Source organism: Citrus clementina, unplaced genomic scaffold (assembly GCF_000493195.1).
Source record: "Citrus clementina cultivar Clemenules unplaced genomic scaffold, Citrus_clementina_v1.0 scaffold_8, whole genome shotgun sequence".
NCBI lineage: Eukaryota > Viridiplantae > Streptophyta > Magnoliopsida > Sapindales > Rutaceae > Citrus > Citrus x clementina.
Genome location: NW_006262022.1, coordinates 16,297,157 through 16,312,983, shown reverse-complemented (window position 1 = coordinate 16,312,983; position 15,827 = coordinate 16,297,157). Strand labels below are relative to the sequence as shown.

At 33.6% G+C, this 15,827-nt stretch overlaps 1 protein-coding gene across 1 annotated transcript; it reads right to left on the bottom strand.

Annotated features, from left to right (window-relative positions):
- Positions 1–8,526: 8,526 nt before the first annotated feature.
- Positions 8,527–12,899, bottom strand: LOC18035636 (methyl-CpG-binding domain protein 4-like protein). Its single transcript, XM_006423863.2, has 3 exons — positions 11,793–12,899; positions 9,034–9,230; positions 8,527–8,907 (listed from the first exon to the last, which is right to left on the bottom strand). The coding sequence occupies exons 1-3, from the start codon at positions 12,795–12,797 to the stop codon at positions 8,790–8,792; spliced, it is 1,320 nt and encodes a 439-aa protein (XP_006423926.1). The 5' UTR covers positions 12,798–12,899; the 3' UTR covers positions 8,527–8,789.
- Positions 12,900–15,827: the final 2,928 nt, after the last annotated feature.

The following is a 15,827-nucleotide window of genomic DNA, read 5'->3' as shown; positions in this document are numbered from 1 at the left end:
ACTTTAGGAGGAGCATAAAAGGAAAAATGGCACTATTCACATGTACAGTACTATTCATGTATACGGTACTGTATACGTTACTGTTCACGACACTGTTCACATAGACGGACGATGATGTGGCATTGACTGATGAGATGTCACGATCCTGTTGGGCTAAAATTCTTATGCACTGTTGACGGTGACGTGGCAACATATCAGTGGATGAAAAATCTCGTGTACGGTACATGCATCACACAGGATTATTTTTAACCAAACCGCATTACTGTTCATCCGGGTCAAACCGTGTTACTGTTCATCCTCGTGGTCAAACCGTGGACTGTTGACTGATGACGTGGCGCAATCCTGAGCGTCCAAACTGTTTTTAATCCGATGGCCATAATTTACTCCATGTATCTATAAAAAGGGGGCCTCCCCCCCCTAATTTGATACCTCTGAATCCATTTTTGGGATCCATTTTCTGTAATTCCCTCTCCATCTTGTATTTTCTACGTATTTTAATAAATTCTCATTTGGCCCCTAGTTCAATTATGAGTGACTAATTTTCTTTCAAGCTTGGGTTGAAGGTGAAGTCTCAACATGTGTCATGGGCTTTATTTGGTAAATTTATTTTCTCTTCCCCTCTAGTTTTTGTGGATGTTTTGACTTCTCGTCGACAAATAATACTAATCTTGTCTAGTACCGTCTTGATTTCACCGGTCCTCTGGTACAAGGTTATTATTATTTGGCACGATAAGCCCTTAGCACCATATTAATTAGAGCGTGATTCATGAGGTGTGGATTCCCCCCTCATGATTTAATTGGCATTAATACGGATTATTTAGCCCATGATGCATGTTGATACGGATCCAGATACCCAAGTACGTCATTTCAATAGAATTCTCTTCAATTTATTCTTGCCATTACAATTCCAATTTTAGAATTTATTATCGCCATCTCAATTCCAATTTTAGGATAATTTAAATCATTTCCACCACAATTTCAACCACCCATTTACAAAATTAATTCTACACTCAATTAAAATCCACCTCCTCGTGGGATCGACACTCGTCACCATTGATCTATACTACAATAGATTCGTGCGCTTGCGAGTACATTAAAATTTGCACAACAGCTCCCACTTGATGATGGAAGTTTTTTTTCCATGATCTTATGGCCAAGGAACTCTACTTTTTACAATGCACATGAGCACTTCTCCATCTTAATGTAAAGTTCATGTTCTCGTAATACATAGAGGACTTGTCGTAAATGTTAAGTATGCTCCTCGAAGGTGGTGTTATACACCACGATGTCGTCCAAGTATACAACAACAAAATAGTTAATAATAGTTAGAGAACCATGTTCACAGGTGTACAAAATGTGGCTGGCGCGTTGGTGAGGCCAAACAACATAATGAGGAATTTGAAGGATACATGTCTTCTTTGGTTCATCTCCCTTGACGATCTGAACTTGGTAGTACTTGGAGCACAAGCAAGCTTGGTGAATTGCTATGCGTTGCCATGATGGTCGAAAGCATCAACTGTTAATGGAATCTAGTACTTATTCTTGATAGTGATCTTGTTGAGCACTTGGTAATTAATGCACATACGAGGAGAGCCATTCTTATTTTTTGGAAGAGGACTGGTGCAACGAATGAAGCCTTGGACAGGCGGATGTAACCAGCGTCCAACAAATCCGTGAGTTGTTTCCATAGCTTCTTAAGTTTAAGTGAGTTAATGTAAGGCTGGAGGTTTAACGCCTTACATTAACTCAATCTTATGAGCTACCCCATGTCAAAGTGAAAGCTCATTCGGAAGTTTGTAAGGCATGATGTCATTGAATTCGTTAATCACTTCTTGCATGAGTAAAAGGACTTGGCTTGGCAAGTTTCCACAATCTTCTCCCTTATTTAACTCTCGGATGATGACTAAGAAGCTAGGGTCCTTCTTAAAGGCTTTTTTGAATTATATGGTTGAGAGCGTCTTCTCTTCAGACTTGGCGTGCTCGGTGGGAACCATGCATGCCTTACTTCCATTGAAAATACTTAAAAGTTGATGGTTGGCAGCAGGAAGACATAGACTTGGTCAAAGAATTTCATACCAAGAACCATCTTAAAGTCATCTACAAGCATGATTGAGAAGTTGAGTTTTTCGCTCCACATTCTGAGCATTACATGTATGTGTTTAGCCGTGCCCACATTGGGTTGGGGGTGAATTTATCGCATTTATAGTACTCCTTCCTTAGTTGCCTTGAGACCTAGATTCTTGGCCTTACCTTTCAAAACAAAGTTGTGTGATGCTCCATTATCGCACTTACAGACATGAGCCTATTCTTCGTTTGTGCGGGTGTAAATGGGTGGTTCTTGAGTGCGCTGAGGCATTAGAGTGAACCCATGCTAGGTCAGGGTTCATCCACTGACAGTGTGGAGTTGCCTTTGAGCTACGTGGTTGGAGTGTTAAATGACTTCTATTCCAGACAGTCATATATCCAACATGAGCTATTGCATATAAAGCATGGGCTTTAAGGTGTTGACAGTTCTTTCTTCCCATCAATTTTACTTTCTCCAATCTTGTACTTGGAGGCTTTTTCTGCTGCCAATATTTCCAATTATGGTCTTTGTCCTGACAATCCTTTCCCTTAACTTTGCCTTGGTTAGGCCTCTTGTCTGGAGCTTCGATGAAGTAGTCGGCTAGTGATTCTGTAAAGGCAATTGTGTCATTAGATACTACATCTATCGAGCTCCACCTTAGCCCAATCCTTGAGGCCACCTTAGAAGTAGAAGATAAAGTCCTTATCAAACATATTGGTAATCTCAAGAATAAAGATAGTGAACTCATTGATGTAGTCCCAGTGCTACCCATTTGCTTATGCTGATAAAGCTGCGCTTTTACTTTCTTCTTAGCATTGCTCAGGGCAAGGTGCTTTTAGAGTTCACATTAGAAATCTATCCATGTGTTGATGGCGTAGATGCCTTTGCCCACTTCACCACATTTCTGATACTACCATGGTTGTGCGGTGCCTTATAGGAATATAGGCGCTATGCCTACTTTTGATGTCAAATCTCACACATCAACGGTATCAAAGTATTGACCTAGCTCAAAGAGGAAGTTGTCAATGACAGTGGCATTCCAAGTACCGTCGTAAGTATCAGGCTTTTGCACATCAACGATGTGTGCATCACTTGAGCTTAAGGAAGTTGGGTTAAATGTAAGTGTGCGCTTGTGCATGGGCCAATCCAAGCAGACTCCCTCTACCTCTACATGGATCGATCGTACCTCATTTTGCAGGACACTAAGGTGTTTAAGCAACTCATTATGAAGTACTCGAAACTCTCCTCGGAGAATGTCGGTTTGGTCTTGGATGAGGGCTTTAATGGCTACCATAAATTTGGCATACTCGCCCTCAATACCATCAACCTTTCCTCCAAACTTTCGAGGGTCTCCTATGCAGTGGATATTGACGTTTTGAGGATGGCGATACGATGTGCCAAGTGTGACGCCCTAGGCCATGATATGTGCACAATTCAGCAAGGGAACAAGCAAGTTATGACACAAGGCATCAACGGAAGTGACCTTGGACTTTCCATGGGCCTTTGTCTGCGAGCGACCTTCCTCGTGGCCACCAATTGGCTCTGGTGCTTCCACATTAACAACACCCTCTTGTGATGTGCTAAGAATTGGAGGATTGGCCATTGCTTCAACGTAAGCTAGATTGTGTGGATGCAAACCTTAGCTCTGAAATCATCTACTAGGGGTGGGCAAACGGTTCGGTTCTATGTACAAAAACCGAATGGTTTTAAAATTGGCGAACCGATTGGTTTTTGTTTGGTTTAATTTAAAACCGAACCGAAAAACCGATCTATTCGGTTTGATTTAATTATAATATATTAATTGAAAATATATAAACCAAAAAAAATTTCTCTCTCAAATCCCTAACCTTAAATTTCAATTTCAATTGAAAAATCTGAACCGAATCGAACCAAACTCGAACCAAATTTAGGAATCGAACCGAACCGAAATATTTTGGTTCGGTTCCTAAATTCGGTTCGAGTTCGGTTCGGTTCCTAAATTCGGTTCGAGTTCGGTTCATACTCTTAAGAACCGATTATTGCCCACCCCTACCATCTACCACAAGATGAGTGTTTTGAGCAACAAATTGAACTTCTTACACTAAGTAAAGATGATTGTGAAAAACCTAGAAAGAAGAGAGCAATATAGCTAAAAGGAAAATATATTACTTGAAAGGTTGTGAGTACAAGAGAGCTTTACAAGTATGCTTGAGTTGCTTGTGGAGTTGTATGCAAAATGTCAAGTGTCGTGCCTTATTTGTAGGGTAGGCTTGCCCATTCTAGAGAACTCTATGCAACTTGCGCAATTGGCCAAAATATTTAGATATTTTTAAATTTACACAATTGTAGAAAGTTTTAGATATGTACAAGTGGTGAGATATGCTAGAGTGTGTTGGAAAATTCTAAAATCTAGCCAAGCTAGGCTTGGATTTGGACCCTTAAGCCACAAATCTTGGGTGCTTGGGCTGAAATTTTGGGCGGCCCATTACTTAGCGCACCTTAACTCGCCAATGTAGCTGCCTCTGCTCGAAAGTTTGAGCAGCCATAACAAAATACTCTCTAGTTTGAAGCTTCAATGTGATAAAGTTCAAACAATTGTTTCAAATTCAATAGATTAGTGAAGTTATGCTGCCAATACTTTTCAAATCCGTTATATCCTAATAGACAAATGCTAGTATAATTCAACCATTGTTTTGAAGGTGATGAATCTATTTTAAGGACACTGTATAATTACATGCCTCAAGTTTTATGTTTTTCTCTTATTATATAATGTTGAATTATTTGCTATTTCTTTGTTGTTTCAATTTATTATCGCAGACTTCTGATAAATGTATAAAAGCCTTATTAGTAGCTTAAGTGCACTACAAGGTTATGTAACAAAGACCACACACACACACACACACACACACACACACACATGTATATATATGTGTATATATATATATGCCTAAGGAGTCTGGGTATTAAACAGAACCATTTGTCAACCCTCTAGTCCTAACTAGTGTACTTTTACACACAATAAGGGTGGTTAAATATACTTACTAATTGTGATAATTTTGAAGAATAGGAAATTAATGTCTGTGTTTTGTTGAGAACAATAAGAAAACGGTTAAGAAAATATGAGATAGGAATCAAGATATAAAGAAAGTAATAACTGTTTCTCGATCTTTATATATGGAATACAAGGAATAGATCAATATTATATAATTATTAAATGAATTTTGTAAATTAAATAATTATTTTAAAGGGTAAAACTCATTTAATCCCTAAATTTAAGGTTAGTGCCCATTTATTCCATATTTTTTTAAAAGTATCTTAAAATATCCCTATCGTTAAACTATTGACACTTCTGCTGTTATTTTTTGTTCCTTTTGGTTTACTTTTACAATATTACTCTCTTACAATAATGCTTCTTTTTTTGGATATTAATAAAAAGAAAAAATTTAAATTACTAATTTAACTACAAAAAAGAATATATATTAATTTTTGTGAAAGATCGAGTATGTCAAAAAAAAATTACCCATTTTTTTGGACGTTAATTATATATATATATTAACTCTTCAGTAGAGTGTTCCACTAAAATTAACACATACTCTTTTTGTTTCTATTTTATTTTTTGAAGTTAAATTGATAATTTAATTTTTTTATTAATGTCCCAAAAAAAAGAAATATTATCGTAAGAGGATAATATTTTTCAAACAAGTCAAAAAGAATAAAAAGTAATGATAGAGATGACAATAATTTAAATCAAGGATATTTCGAGGTATTTTTAAAAAATACGGGGACTAAATAGACATTAACCTAAAAAAATTAGGAGTATAATATTAATTATTGTATAAAGCAAATAATAAAAAATATTCTTATTTGCTTCCTCATTATCGTGCCAACTTCACCATCACAATATAATTTACTATTTAACAAAATGTATGAAATCGAACCTATCAAATTACATTTTTAACCTTTAAGACAATTTTAATCTGTGGAAATTTTACTATTTACTTTACTCAAATTGGAATTGCATCAAATGATCAAATGTCTTACATCTGTATACATACATACATACATACATATATATACATACATACATAAATATATATCAAAATGGTTATCGTTGATACGCATACACTTGCAGATTTGTTGGATTATACGACAATAGTCTTATCCGTATCACTTGTAATTTTCATCTGATAGCTATCTATGAGGTATAAAAACAAAAGGCATTAATAATTATTAATTAAATTTCATGAGAAAGAAAACATTTTACTTGTCTTTGAGTTGCAAGACTTCAACCTCTCTTAGCAAATTCAAATACTCACTTGTCTTTTTATTTGTCCAATAATTTCATCATTTCTTTCATTGCATCCTCTTCCATGATCCCCATATTTTGTCCATTAAATTTGGGTATTTGTATCAAAAGCAGGTCACTCAAAACCTTTCACAGAAGTAGAAGCATAATCACAATCTTGTTGTTTAGCAATAGACATTAATGTAATGAAGATTGATAGTTTCAAATATATCAAGAAGGAGCTAGCTAAGCAGGTGATGAGGTCTATAATTTTAACTAGTCAGTCAAGCGCTTTGGGAAAGCATATAGTGATTAATTAGTCAACGGTCATTCAACTAATGCTGGAAAATTATGGTTGTATTTAAAATTCAAAACCATTCTTTTGAAGAGACACATGCAGTCTAACTTATTTAATTACGAATTAATACCTAGCAGTCTAATTTATTTGCACACTATTTGATAAAAAATTAAAGAAAAAGTTGTTTTCCAAAATATGGTGGTAAATCCTTCACGTTGCCCGACAATATATAATTTAGGATACTGAAAATATTCATTTCCAATATACACATATGGTGATAACAAATATTAAATTCTATACAATATTTTATAATTGACTGCTAATAGAAATGGTGAGTAATTAATTAAAATTTTGCAGAGGATAACATTTATGGAAGACATCAATTCTAAGAAGAAAATTAATTAAATTATTAATCCATCATATATAAACCAACCTCGTGAGTGGAGATGAGAAGAAAATTTGCAATTTTGAATTTAATTTTATCATCTAAACTAAGCAAAAAAGAATAGCTATACAGCTAATCTTCTTGTACTTATATTTTCTAAACTATATGGCTCCTAAAAGAACAAAGACGATCCGTTCAGACGATCAAGAAACTGATTCGATGAATGAAAAGTTGCAAGTTGAAGATTCCTTTGGTCAAGATGATGCAAAAGATGATCCAGATTATGAGCTTGAAATCCTCCATACGCAAAAGAAGTTGAAGAAAAAGCTGACCGAAGGCAATAAGGGTGCATCATCTACTGCCCATGAAAATGAACTTTTTGAGTTGTCTAAAAGGATATGGGGTGAGGGTATTGATAATTGTCCTACTGCAACAACTGCGGTGGCTGAGCCAATTATTGATGTATCTTTGCTGTGTAGAAGTGTTAAATGTGAGACCACAATGGTTGATTTGGATGAAAGATTTAGTGAGTTAATGAGAGAAAATAGGATTGAGCAAGTGTTGGAGAAATTAGGAGAAGCAGAGAGGATTGAGTTTAAGAGAATGTGGGATGAGATTCAGATTTTAGAATTGAAACTCAGCGTCAAGAGGGCAGAATTGGTTAAATTTCAATCCCAAATTATGTTAAATGCAATGATCAAAAGTAGCAAGTGAGCTTGAAATCAAGAATGCTTGTTAGATTATTAGTGGTTGTCCTATTCTAGTTAGAATTTGCTGAAAAAAAGTTGGAATTTTGGCCAAGAATATTTGAAATTTTATTATGGCCAAGATTATTTTTTCAGCAACCTTATATTTTTCGTTCTATTTATTATGGCTAATGAATTATTGGTTTGGTAAAAGTGTAATTATGTCAACATCAAATAAATTCGACTTAGGTAATTCAAAGAGACGGCTTCTCTTCGATGATAAATAAGCATATGGGTTTATGTTCGCATTGATTTAATTATACAAACTCATCCAAGTCCTCTCATCACCCATACTACCAAGGACCAAGGGCCTTTTTCTACTAGTGAGCTATCAAGAACCAAAACAGGAAGAAGCAATCTTTGTGTGGAAGAAATGTTGCAATTTCGAAACAATTACTTGCAAGGGTTGAATGACGATAAGATTGAAGAGTTGATTGAATTGAGTGAAAATCACACAAGGCTGATTTGGAGAAGAAACGGACTGAAATTAAAATCTTGAAATTGGAGCTCAACTTGAAGAAATCAAGGATACTTCCATCACAGTGATGCGAAGTAGGATCCTCTCTTAGTGTTTTCTTCTCGTAGTCTCCCTTAATCTTTTAAATTTAGTGAAAAAAGTTGGCTTCGTTTTAAATTAAATGAGAAAAAGCTGCCTTGATTATAATATGACTGTTCCATGAGCTTGTATCACATTTTAGAGGAAGGACTTTTTGTATTCTTACTAGGAAATGCATAATAGTAAATAACAATAATTAGGGATGTTGTTAAACCAGCACCAAACAGTTGATAACAAAATCTCTATTTCTCATAATAAGCTCTGGAGTTTTTCACTTGAACAGCTCAAAATGATCTAAAGAAATCTAGCTAGCCTGCTTTGTACTTACATCGATCATTATAGCTTAAAACTTGTAATCCAACATCCAACCCACTTATAATCAATTTCTGAAGGAAACATCCCGCCCAAAGAGACCGTTTTTCCTCTATTATCCGTTTCCCTTAAGTTAATCAAAATTCACAAAAAGAAACCACCATCACAAGTTCCCTTTAGTACTAACAAGAAATTCCCAATAGTAATTAAGCATGTGATCAGTAGGCCTCACCCGATCCCACTTCCCCGTACAAAATATTGCGTATGCATCAGCTGCATATCTGGCCAAATTTAAAGTTAAAAGAAAATCATCAGTTCCCATGAGTGTCAACTTTAGTTAGTGGAATATAACCACGGGATCTATAAATGTTGACAGACACCGAAAAAAAAAAAAAGAGTCAACTTACTTCCCAACGCCATGAAGTTGAGTTACATGTGTCCAGCTCTCCCCCAAATACTCCTGTGAGAAGCGTTTTATCATCGGTGCCCTTTTCTTTTGTAAACCTAGAGTGCTTATAATCTTTTCTATCTCCTCTGCATCAACCTCAGTAGCAGTCTTCGCATCAGGGCACAGTGTGAAGAGGTCAGATATGACTCTTCCCGCCTTCAATAAGATGGCAATCTCCTTTAGGCGTATTGAATATATTTGTGCCATAAATAAAAACTCCTCCTTTTGGTTTGATAAAGTAGCATATAATTATTTGAAACACCAAAACTAAACAGGAAAAGTAAAAATAACTTTACGTGCAGCAACGGTTTTGTAGAAAGCATAAAATTTGTATGTCTGAGAACCTACGTATCATCAATGGACCAGTCCAACAATATATGCATTCCCCATACATTTTAACTCGCATTCCATACGAAAACTAACATTGTAAGAAGTAGCACGACAGCATGCCTAAACAGTTGATGTGGGAGAGTGATCACACTCCCTTGTCTCTTAACAGAGCCACCTCATCCACAGCATATTTATAAGGAATAGGAAATTTTATGCTTTTGCTCAAACCAGAATTCAATCATGACCAGTTGATTGGGAAAAACCAAGAAGGAAAAGGAAATAAACAAATACATAAAAGAAGACCCTTATTCTTCCATGAGCTTTTTGCAGCATCACACATTCCTCTCCCCCCCTCAAAACAGAAAAAAAGAGTAACCAGAAAAGTGTTCATTCAGTTGCTCAGTAAGTGAGTTTTATGTAAAACTCAGTAAGTACAAACATAATGGTGCATCTGTTTATTGTTTCCTAAATCATGGTTTCAAAATTGATTGGCATTTTACATATCCAAAAAAATGTCTCTGGTAAGTACAGACATAAGGGTGCATCTGTTCATTGTTTCCTAGATCGTGGTTTTGAAATTAATTGGCATTTTACATATCCAAGACTGTCTCTGGTAACATTCTTTAAAATCAATGTTCTGAAAATGAATAGCTGTAAAATAAAACTGAGTAATATTTGAAAATTTTTTCAATTAATTCATGTAAATATCATAGTCATGTGGCATGGGAACAATAAGTGCTCCTTGACATTTGAAATAAAAATAATCCTCTAAGGCAACTGAGGAGTAACAAACAAATCAGGTCAGATTTGGAAAGCAATAAACTCTTGAATAAACTATCAAATGACCAACAAACCTAAAGACAAAAATGGGTGTCCTTTATCTATTCACTATGAGGTGGGTTCCATTACACAATGACTCCTGCCTTCTAATGACTGGAATGTGAAGCTGTTGTGCCCCCAAAAAAAAAAAATTGCAATATGAATAAATTGACCAAACCATAAAGCCAATCAATGCTCGAAATAGAAAATCTCATAATTTGATTCATGGAATAACATACTTAAACATTATGAAGATGGAAAAAGGAATCACTTCATAACGGGGATTGGGTGACACTGGCTATTTAGGACTATTGACATTATATAACATATTATGTCCTAAACACATTAAGTGACACTCTCCAGGGTAATAAACCAATAAATCATGCAACCAGTAACAATGAAGTACAACTATGCAATCTAATATAGAGTTGTATGTACCACTCTTTAAATTTGTGATAATGTACTAGAAGACATTGAAATATTGACTAACAAGAGTACAAAGCGACACATTAACTTCACCTTTGCCAGATATATTTTAAGCAAATCAGATGCAAATTATCTAGAAGACATGAATCGTAAAGAATTAACAGCAACTCAAAACTAATAACCAGAGAATTCAATAACTGCAGCCACGCAACCTAGGTCTAGAGTAGCTTTGTACCACTATCGAGTTGTGACCTTGTACTTGAGGGCATGAAAAAACTGACAAAGATAAGAAATAAAAACCTGCAACTTGACTACATCTTGCAATTTATAGTTCAAAGAAACGAGAGGAAAATGTACCAGAGGACTCGACAAGAATAACATTATGCAGCAAATTCACTACTAACCAGAAAATTTACTCAACACTAATGGTTACTGCTACAACAGAAAATATCCAAAGTGCCTCATGAGAAGATGAGTAAAAAACATATCATAAAAATTATTCAATCACTTCTCCAGAAAGTGAAGCAATTCAAAAATTTGATCCAGAATTCGTTGAAACACTGCTAAGTTCATGGATACCATACTTAAGAACCTTTCACAATGACTAAATTATGTTAAACACATGAAACCATATGGACCTTACCAAGTAAATATAGTTCAAAGAAAAGAAGACACAAAATGCCGAAATTTAAGAAATCATAAAGCCAAAATTCAAGAATGAGATAAAAAATAATCTCAGAATTGAAGATATAATGTGAAAATGGTTGGTGCTCCTTTATTATTGATGATTGAATCAGAGTATTAGATAACCACTTGCTCTGTCAGACACAGTCAAATAGTCCATTTTTATAGCTTAAATCCAACTTCTGAGCCATAATTAATTAAATATTTAATCCCTGTACTAGCTTTTTCAATGGAAAGCCAAGACTTATTATCTCATCTCAAATACATCAAAAATCAATTACAACTAAAGGCCTCATATTTAATTAAGCTGAGTTACCATATCAATCACTTCATTGCTATTGAGTTGCCATAACAATCACTTCATTGGTAATATCATGAATGCATGAATGCATATCAATGCATATCAATGAGATATCAATTAGTATGTTCACATGAATGCATATCAATGAGATGACGTACCTGCAAACCAGTAGTTCTGTTGAGAAGCATACAAATAACTATAACCCTCCAAGGGTCATGAACATGTTCATGTTGGAGAAGCACTATTGGGGAGCGCGGAGGATTCCAAGTGTTATCTGGACGCTTTCTTTCGTAAGCCTCATCTCGCTTCTGGGCCGCAGTTAGAGTAACACTTCTACTCCTTTTCTTCTTCACTGCAATATCTTTCTCTTTTTCTTCTTGTTGTTGATTATGTACTTGCACAGTTGCTGCTGCTGGTGTTGTTGAGTTTTGATTTTGAAAGTAAGGGGAAACCTTTCGAGCTTGTGCCATTGTACTAGTATCATGATTCTTTCTTTCGACATTTCCTGCTTTTTGCCTCTGAAAGTAAGGAGAAACCTTAACCTTAGGAACTTGTACATGATGCGGCCGCGCCATTGTATTACTAGTAGCAATATCATGATTCTTTCTTTCATCATTTTCTGTATTTCGTTTCTGAAAGTATGGGGAAGCCTTTTTTTCAGCATTGTACCATAGCGGTTGCTTTTTCAAGGGACAGAAACCAATCTTTCTCCTAAGAGTCTCACAATGATGCTTGTAGGCGTATCTGGAAAGCGCTTCTTCAATCTTTACAAACAACTGGGTTCTGGGCTTCTTCTTTTGATCTTCCTCTTCCTCTGGTTTCACAGAAATTAATAAGGGTTCCTTTTCCTTGTCTTTATCCAGCAGAATTTCATTGCTCTTACCCACCTCTGGCGGCACAGAAATTAAGGGTTTCTTCTTGTTCTTCTTCTTCTGCTGCTGCTTTTCTTCGGGTATCTTCTGAAAATACGGAGAGCGTCGGACTTGTATTTCTTCAGCAGAGACACAGCTATGTTTTCTCTTCTTCTTCTTCTTCTTCTTATGGATTTCCAAACCCTCCGAATCCGATACTGTTGCAAATCCTTCTTCTTCAACTTTCTTCTTCTTCTTCTTACTTTTCTTCTTCCTTCTCTGTAGATTCTCTCCGGTCTGTGCCTCTTCCATTTCCAATTTCCAACCTTTTACAGAACAATGGAGAGGACTAAGTGAAAATTTCCCAATATAATAACATATACGTATCTACATTCTAGAAGCAATAGACACAGAGGGACGAAGGATGGTGGGACCGAAAATTTATATCCGAGACGCCCCAGTCGGTTTTCGGGTTTGGCCATTTATTTTTGTAAATCCAATGTATTTTGGGAAAATAATTACAACAAATTTTTATTTTTTTAAATGTAAAAGTCAACGAAATTTTTTTATAATTAATTAATTAAATTATTATTGTAATTTTTTCTTTAGGCATTTTTTACCATTAGGATTATTTTAAAATATATTTTATCCAATTATTTTACTCTAATAATATAAAATAATTAAATTGCTAGAAAAATATGAGCTCTTATATATGATACTTTATTTTTAATTTTTTTTTTGAATTTCTGTAATTATTCTTCGGATTATGGTGGGCTTACAAAATTGACAAGTGGATATAAGATCACCAACTTCTTATTTAGTTGAGTGGAGTTATTGGTAGCCAAAGACTTGATGTAATCGATTTGTTAATTGGTTGTTTTTTTTTAATTTTAAATTAAAAATTGTCAAAAAATAATATTAATAGTAAAAAAATATTAATGAATATAAAATAAAGAAAAATATATTCTTATAAAAATGAAGAGAAAAAAATTTATATAATAAAATATATAAATTTATTTCTTATTTTATATGCGATGTCTCATATTTAACAATAAAATTTTTAAATATATTGTTACTTGTCTCAACTTTATTATTTTAAATACCCTCAAATGTTTCTTTTCTCACATGTTTCATGTTTGAAGTTCTTATCGCATGTTTAACATCGTCTGTCATACGTTTCTTGTACTTTATTTCATATTTATGTTGTACTCATGTTTAATGTCCACCTTTGCATATTTTACTTTAATTGTTGCATGTTTCATGCAATTTTTTTTTCATGTAAATTTTGATTAACACTAGAAAATATACATTTAATGAAGGTTAAAATTATTATTTTTTACCACAGTATTGATAACACTAATAATTTCATTACATTTATGAATCTCTAACCAATTTTATGAATTATTTATTTTTATTTATTTTAAAGCATAATTTTTAGTTTTTTGTAGGTAATTCCACAATCATGATACTTAGACCCAAAAAAAGACGTGAAATTTGGATTATAAAAACTTAGAAGCTGTTGGAGATTTGTTAGCCCTTTGATATGGCATTATTGCCGAATGGTTAAGATTGTGCCATGTGTCGGAGCTCAAATGCACTATGCTGTACAAGATTTAATACATCAAATTTGGTAGTTCAACTACTTTGACAAATGAGCAAAAGAAGGGTTAGACTTTGACTTTAATTTTAGATATTGATTTTTTTTTAAAATCCAACTATCCACAATAATTTGAATTTAAGACGCTTGGATTGTATTATTGTATCACATTGTAAGGTTGTGATTTAAACTCACCAAAATATTATGTAAATACCAACACTTGATCACTCAAGTAAGAGCACTTGCAATTGAGGGTGTGCTAGATTTTAGGAAAAAGAAAAAAAAGAGAGAGAATTGTTTGGTAGATTTTAGGCGTGAGCATTTTGGGTGTAAATCTAGAATGAATTTTAGGGGAAAATCTCTTTTATTTCCTTTTATTATTAATTTTGTATTATACTTCACAAAGTTTATCAACTAAAATGACTATTTTTTTTTTAAAATATGAGTGGTTAAATTTTCTAAGCTGAGGTGAAAGGTAAAGCTCAAAGATTCAAATCATAGAATTAATTACTCTTTCAAGTGAGTTTTAAGTTTATTTTATTTGTTATATGTTTACTTTTATGTCATATTAATTTACATATCTAGATCTCTTTGGATCTATATGAAATTTTGACAAATTGATACTCTTATATAACTGTGTCACATTAAGTAGTTGATCTCATATTTATCCATATAAAAGGTTAATTAAAAATTAAATAGCATAATAATTATTGGCAAAAAAATGCAAAATATAAATAAGAGAAAGTATGATATCCATAATTTCAAAACCAAGAATGAATCTCGTAATCTTAGCATTTTTTTTTAAATTGATCTCTATTAGTTTCTTTTTTATAATTATTTTTGTTTAATAAGTGACTACTAGATTTATGGATTTCCTGTGGCTCGAACCCAGACTCATCATGTTTACTACAACTAAGCACTCTTATACTTGAGACTAATCAACATTTTTGAGTCGTGTCAAATTTTTGGCGTCGTTGTCAAGGAGTTTTCTAAATTTGATGTCTATTTTTCTTTATTTTGCCATTCATTTCTATCTTCATCATTTTATTATTATTTTCATAAGATCTCAGTTAGCTCTTTTTTTTCTCCTGAAATCACTATATTATCATAAAGCTTGTAAGAAAACTTCATTTTGCCTTAGAAAATTCTTGTAAAACATTCCTTGAACCGGATTGGAACTTGGATCGTTGAATTATGGCTTATTTTTTCGACCTTTAGACCTTGAGGGCTAAATGAACTTTGATTTTTGAACTTTGTGGACTAAATGAGTATGGACTTTGGAGTTTGGACTTTTAAAATTACCATCAAGACTTGAAATTTAAATTGATTATCTAATTGGCAAATAATTTTTAAAAGTTGTTAAAGAAAAAAAGAAGAGTTCCATAAAGAAAAAAAAAGATGAGTTCCATCCCTTGAGGTAAGTATTTTTTTATTTTTCTCGTAATTTCATTTTTCCTTATTTTTATTTTTATTTTATTTTATGCTTTATTATTATTAGCGGCTGGTTCTATGATATCGTCTAAATTGTTAATATTTTGTTAATATGTTGGAATGTTTAATTAATTTGTTTATATGGCTGGTGTAACTGCCTATTATTTTTAGTTAATTAATTTTTATTTTGCATTTATTTATTATTAGTATTTTTAATTCTTATATATACATATATGTATGTATGTATGTATGTATGTATGTATGTATGTATGTATGTCTTGCTTATTTAATTTTTATTTAATTTTTATTTTGTG

Excerpts from the sequence above, each read along its gene's own strand:
- LOC18035636 (XM_006423863.2), bottom strand. The coding sequence starts at position 12,797 with ATGGAAGAGGCACAGACCGGAGAGAATCTACAGAGAAGGAAGAAGAAA. Across the intron at positions 9,231-11,792 it reads ACAGAACTACTGGTTTGCAG|GCGGGAAGAGTCATATCTGA; the intron begins GTACGTCATCTC and ends ATCTTATTGAAG. Across the intron at positions 8,908-9,033 it reads CAACTTCATGGCGTTGGGAA|ATATGCAGCTGATGCATACG; the intron begins GTAAGTTGACTC and ends AAATTTGGCCAG.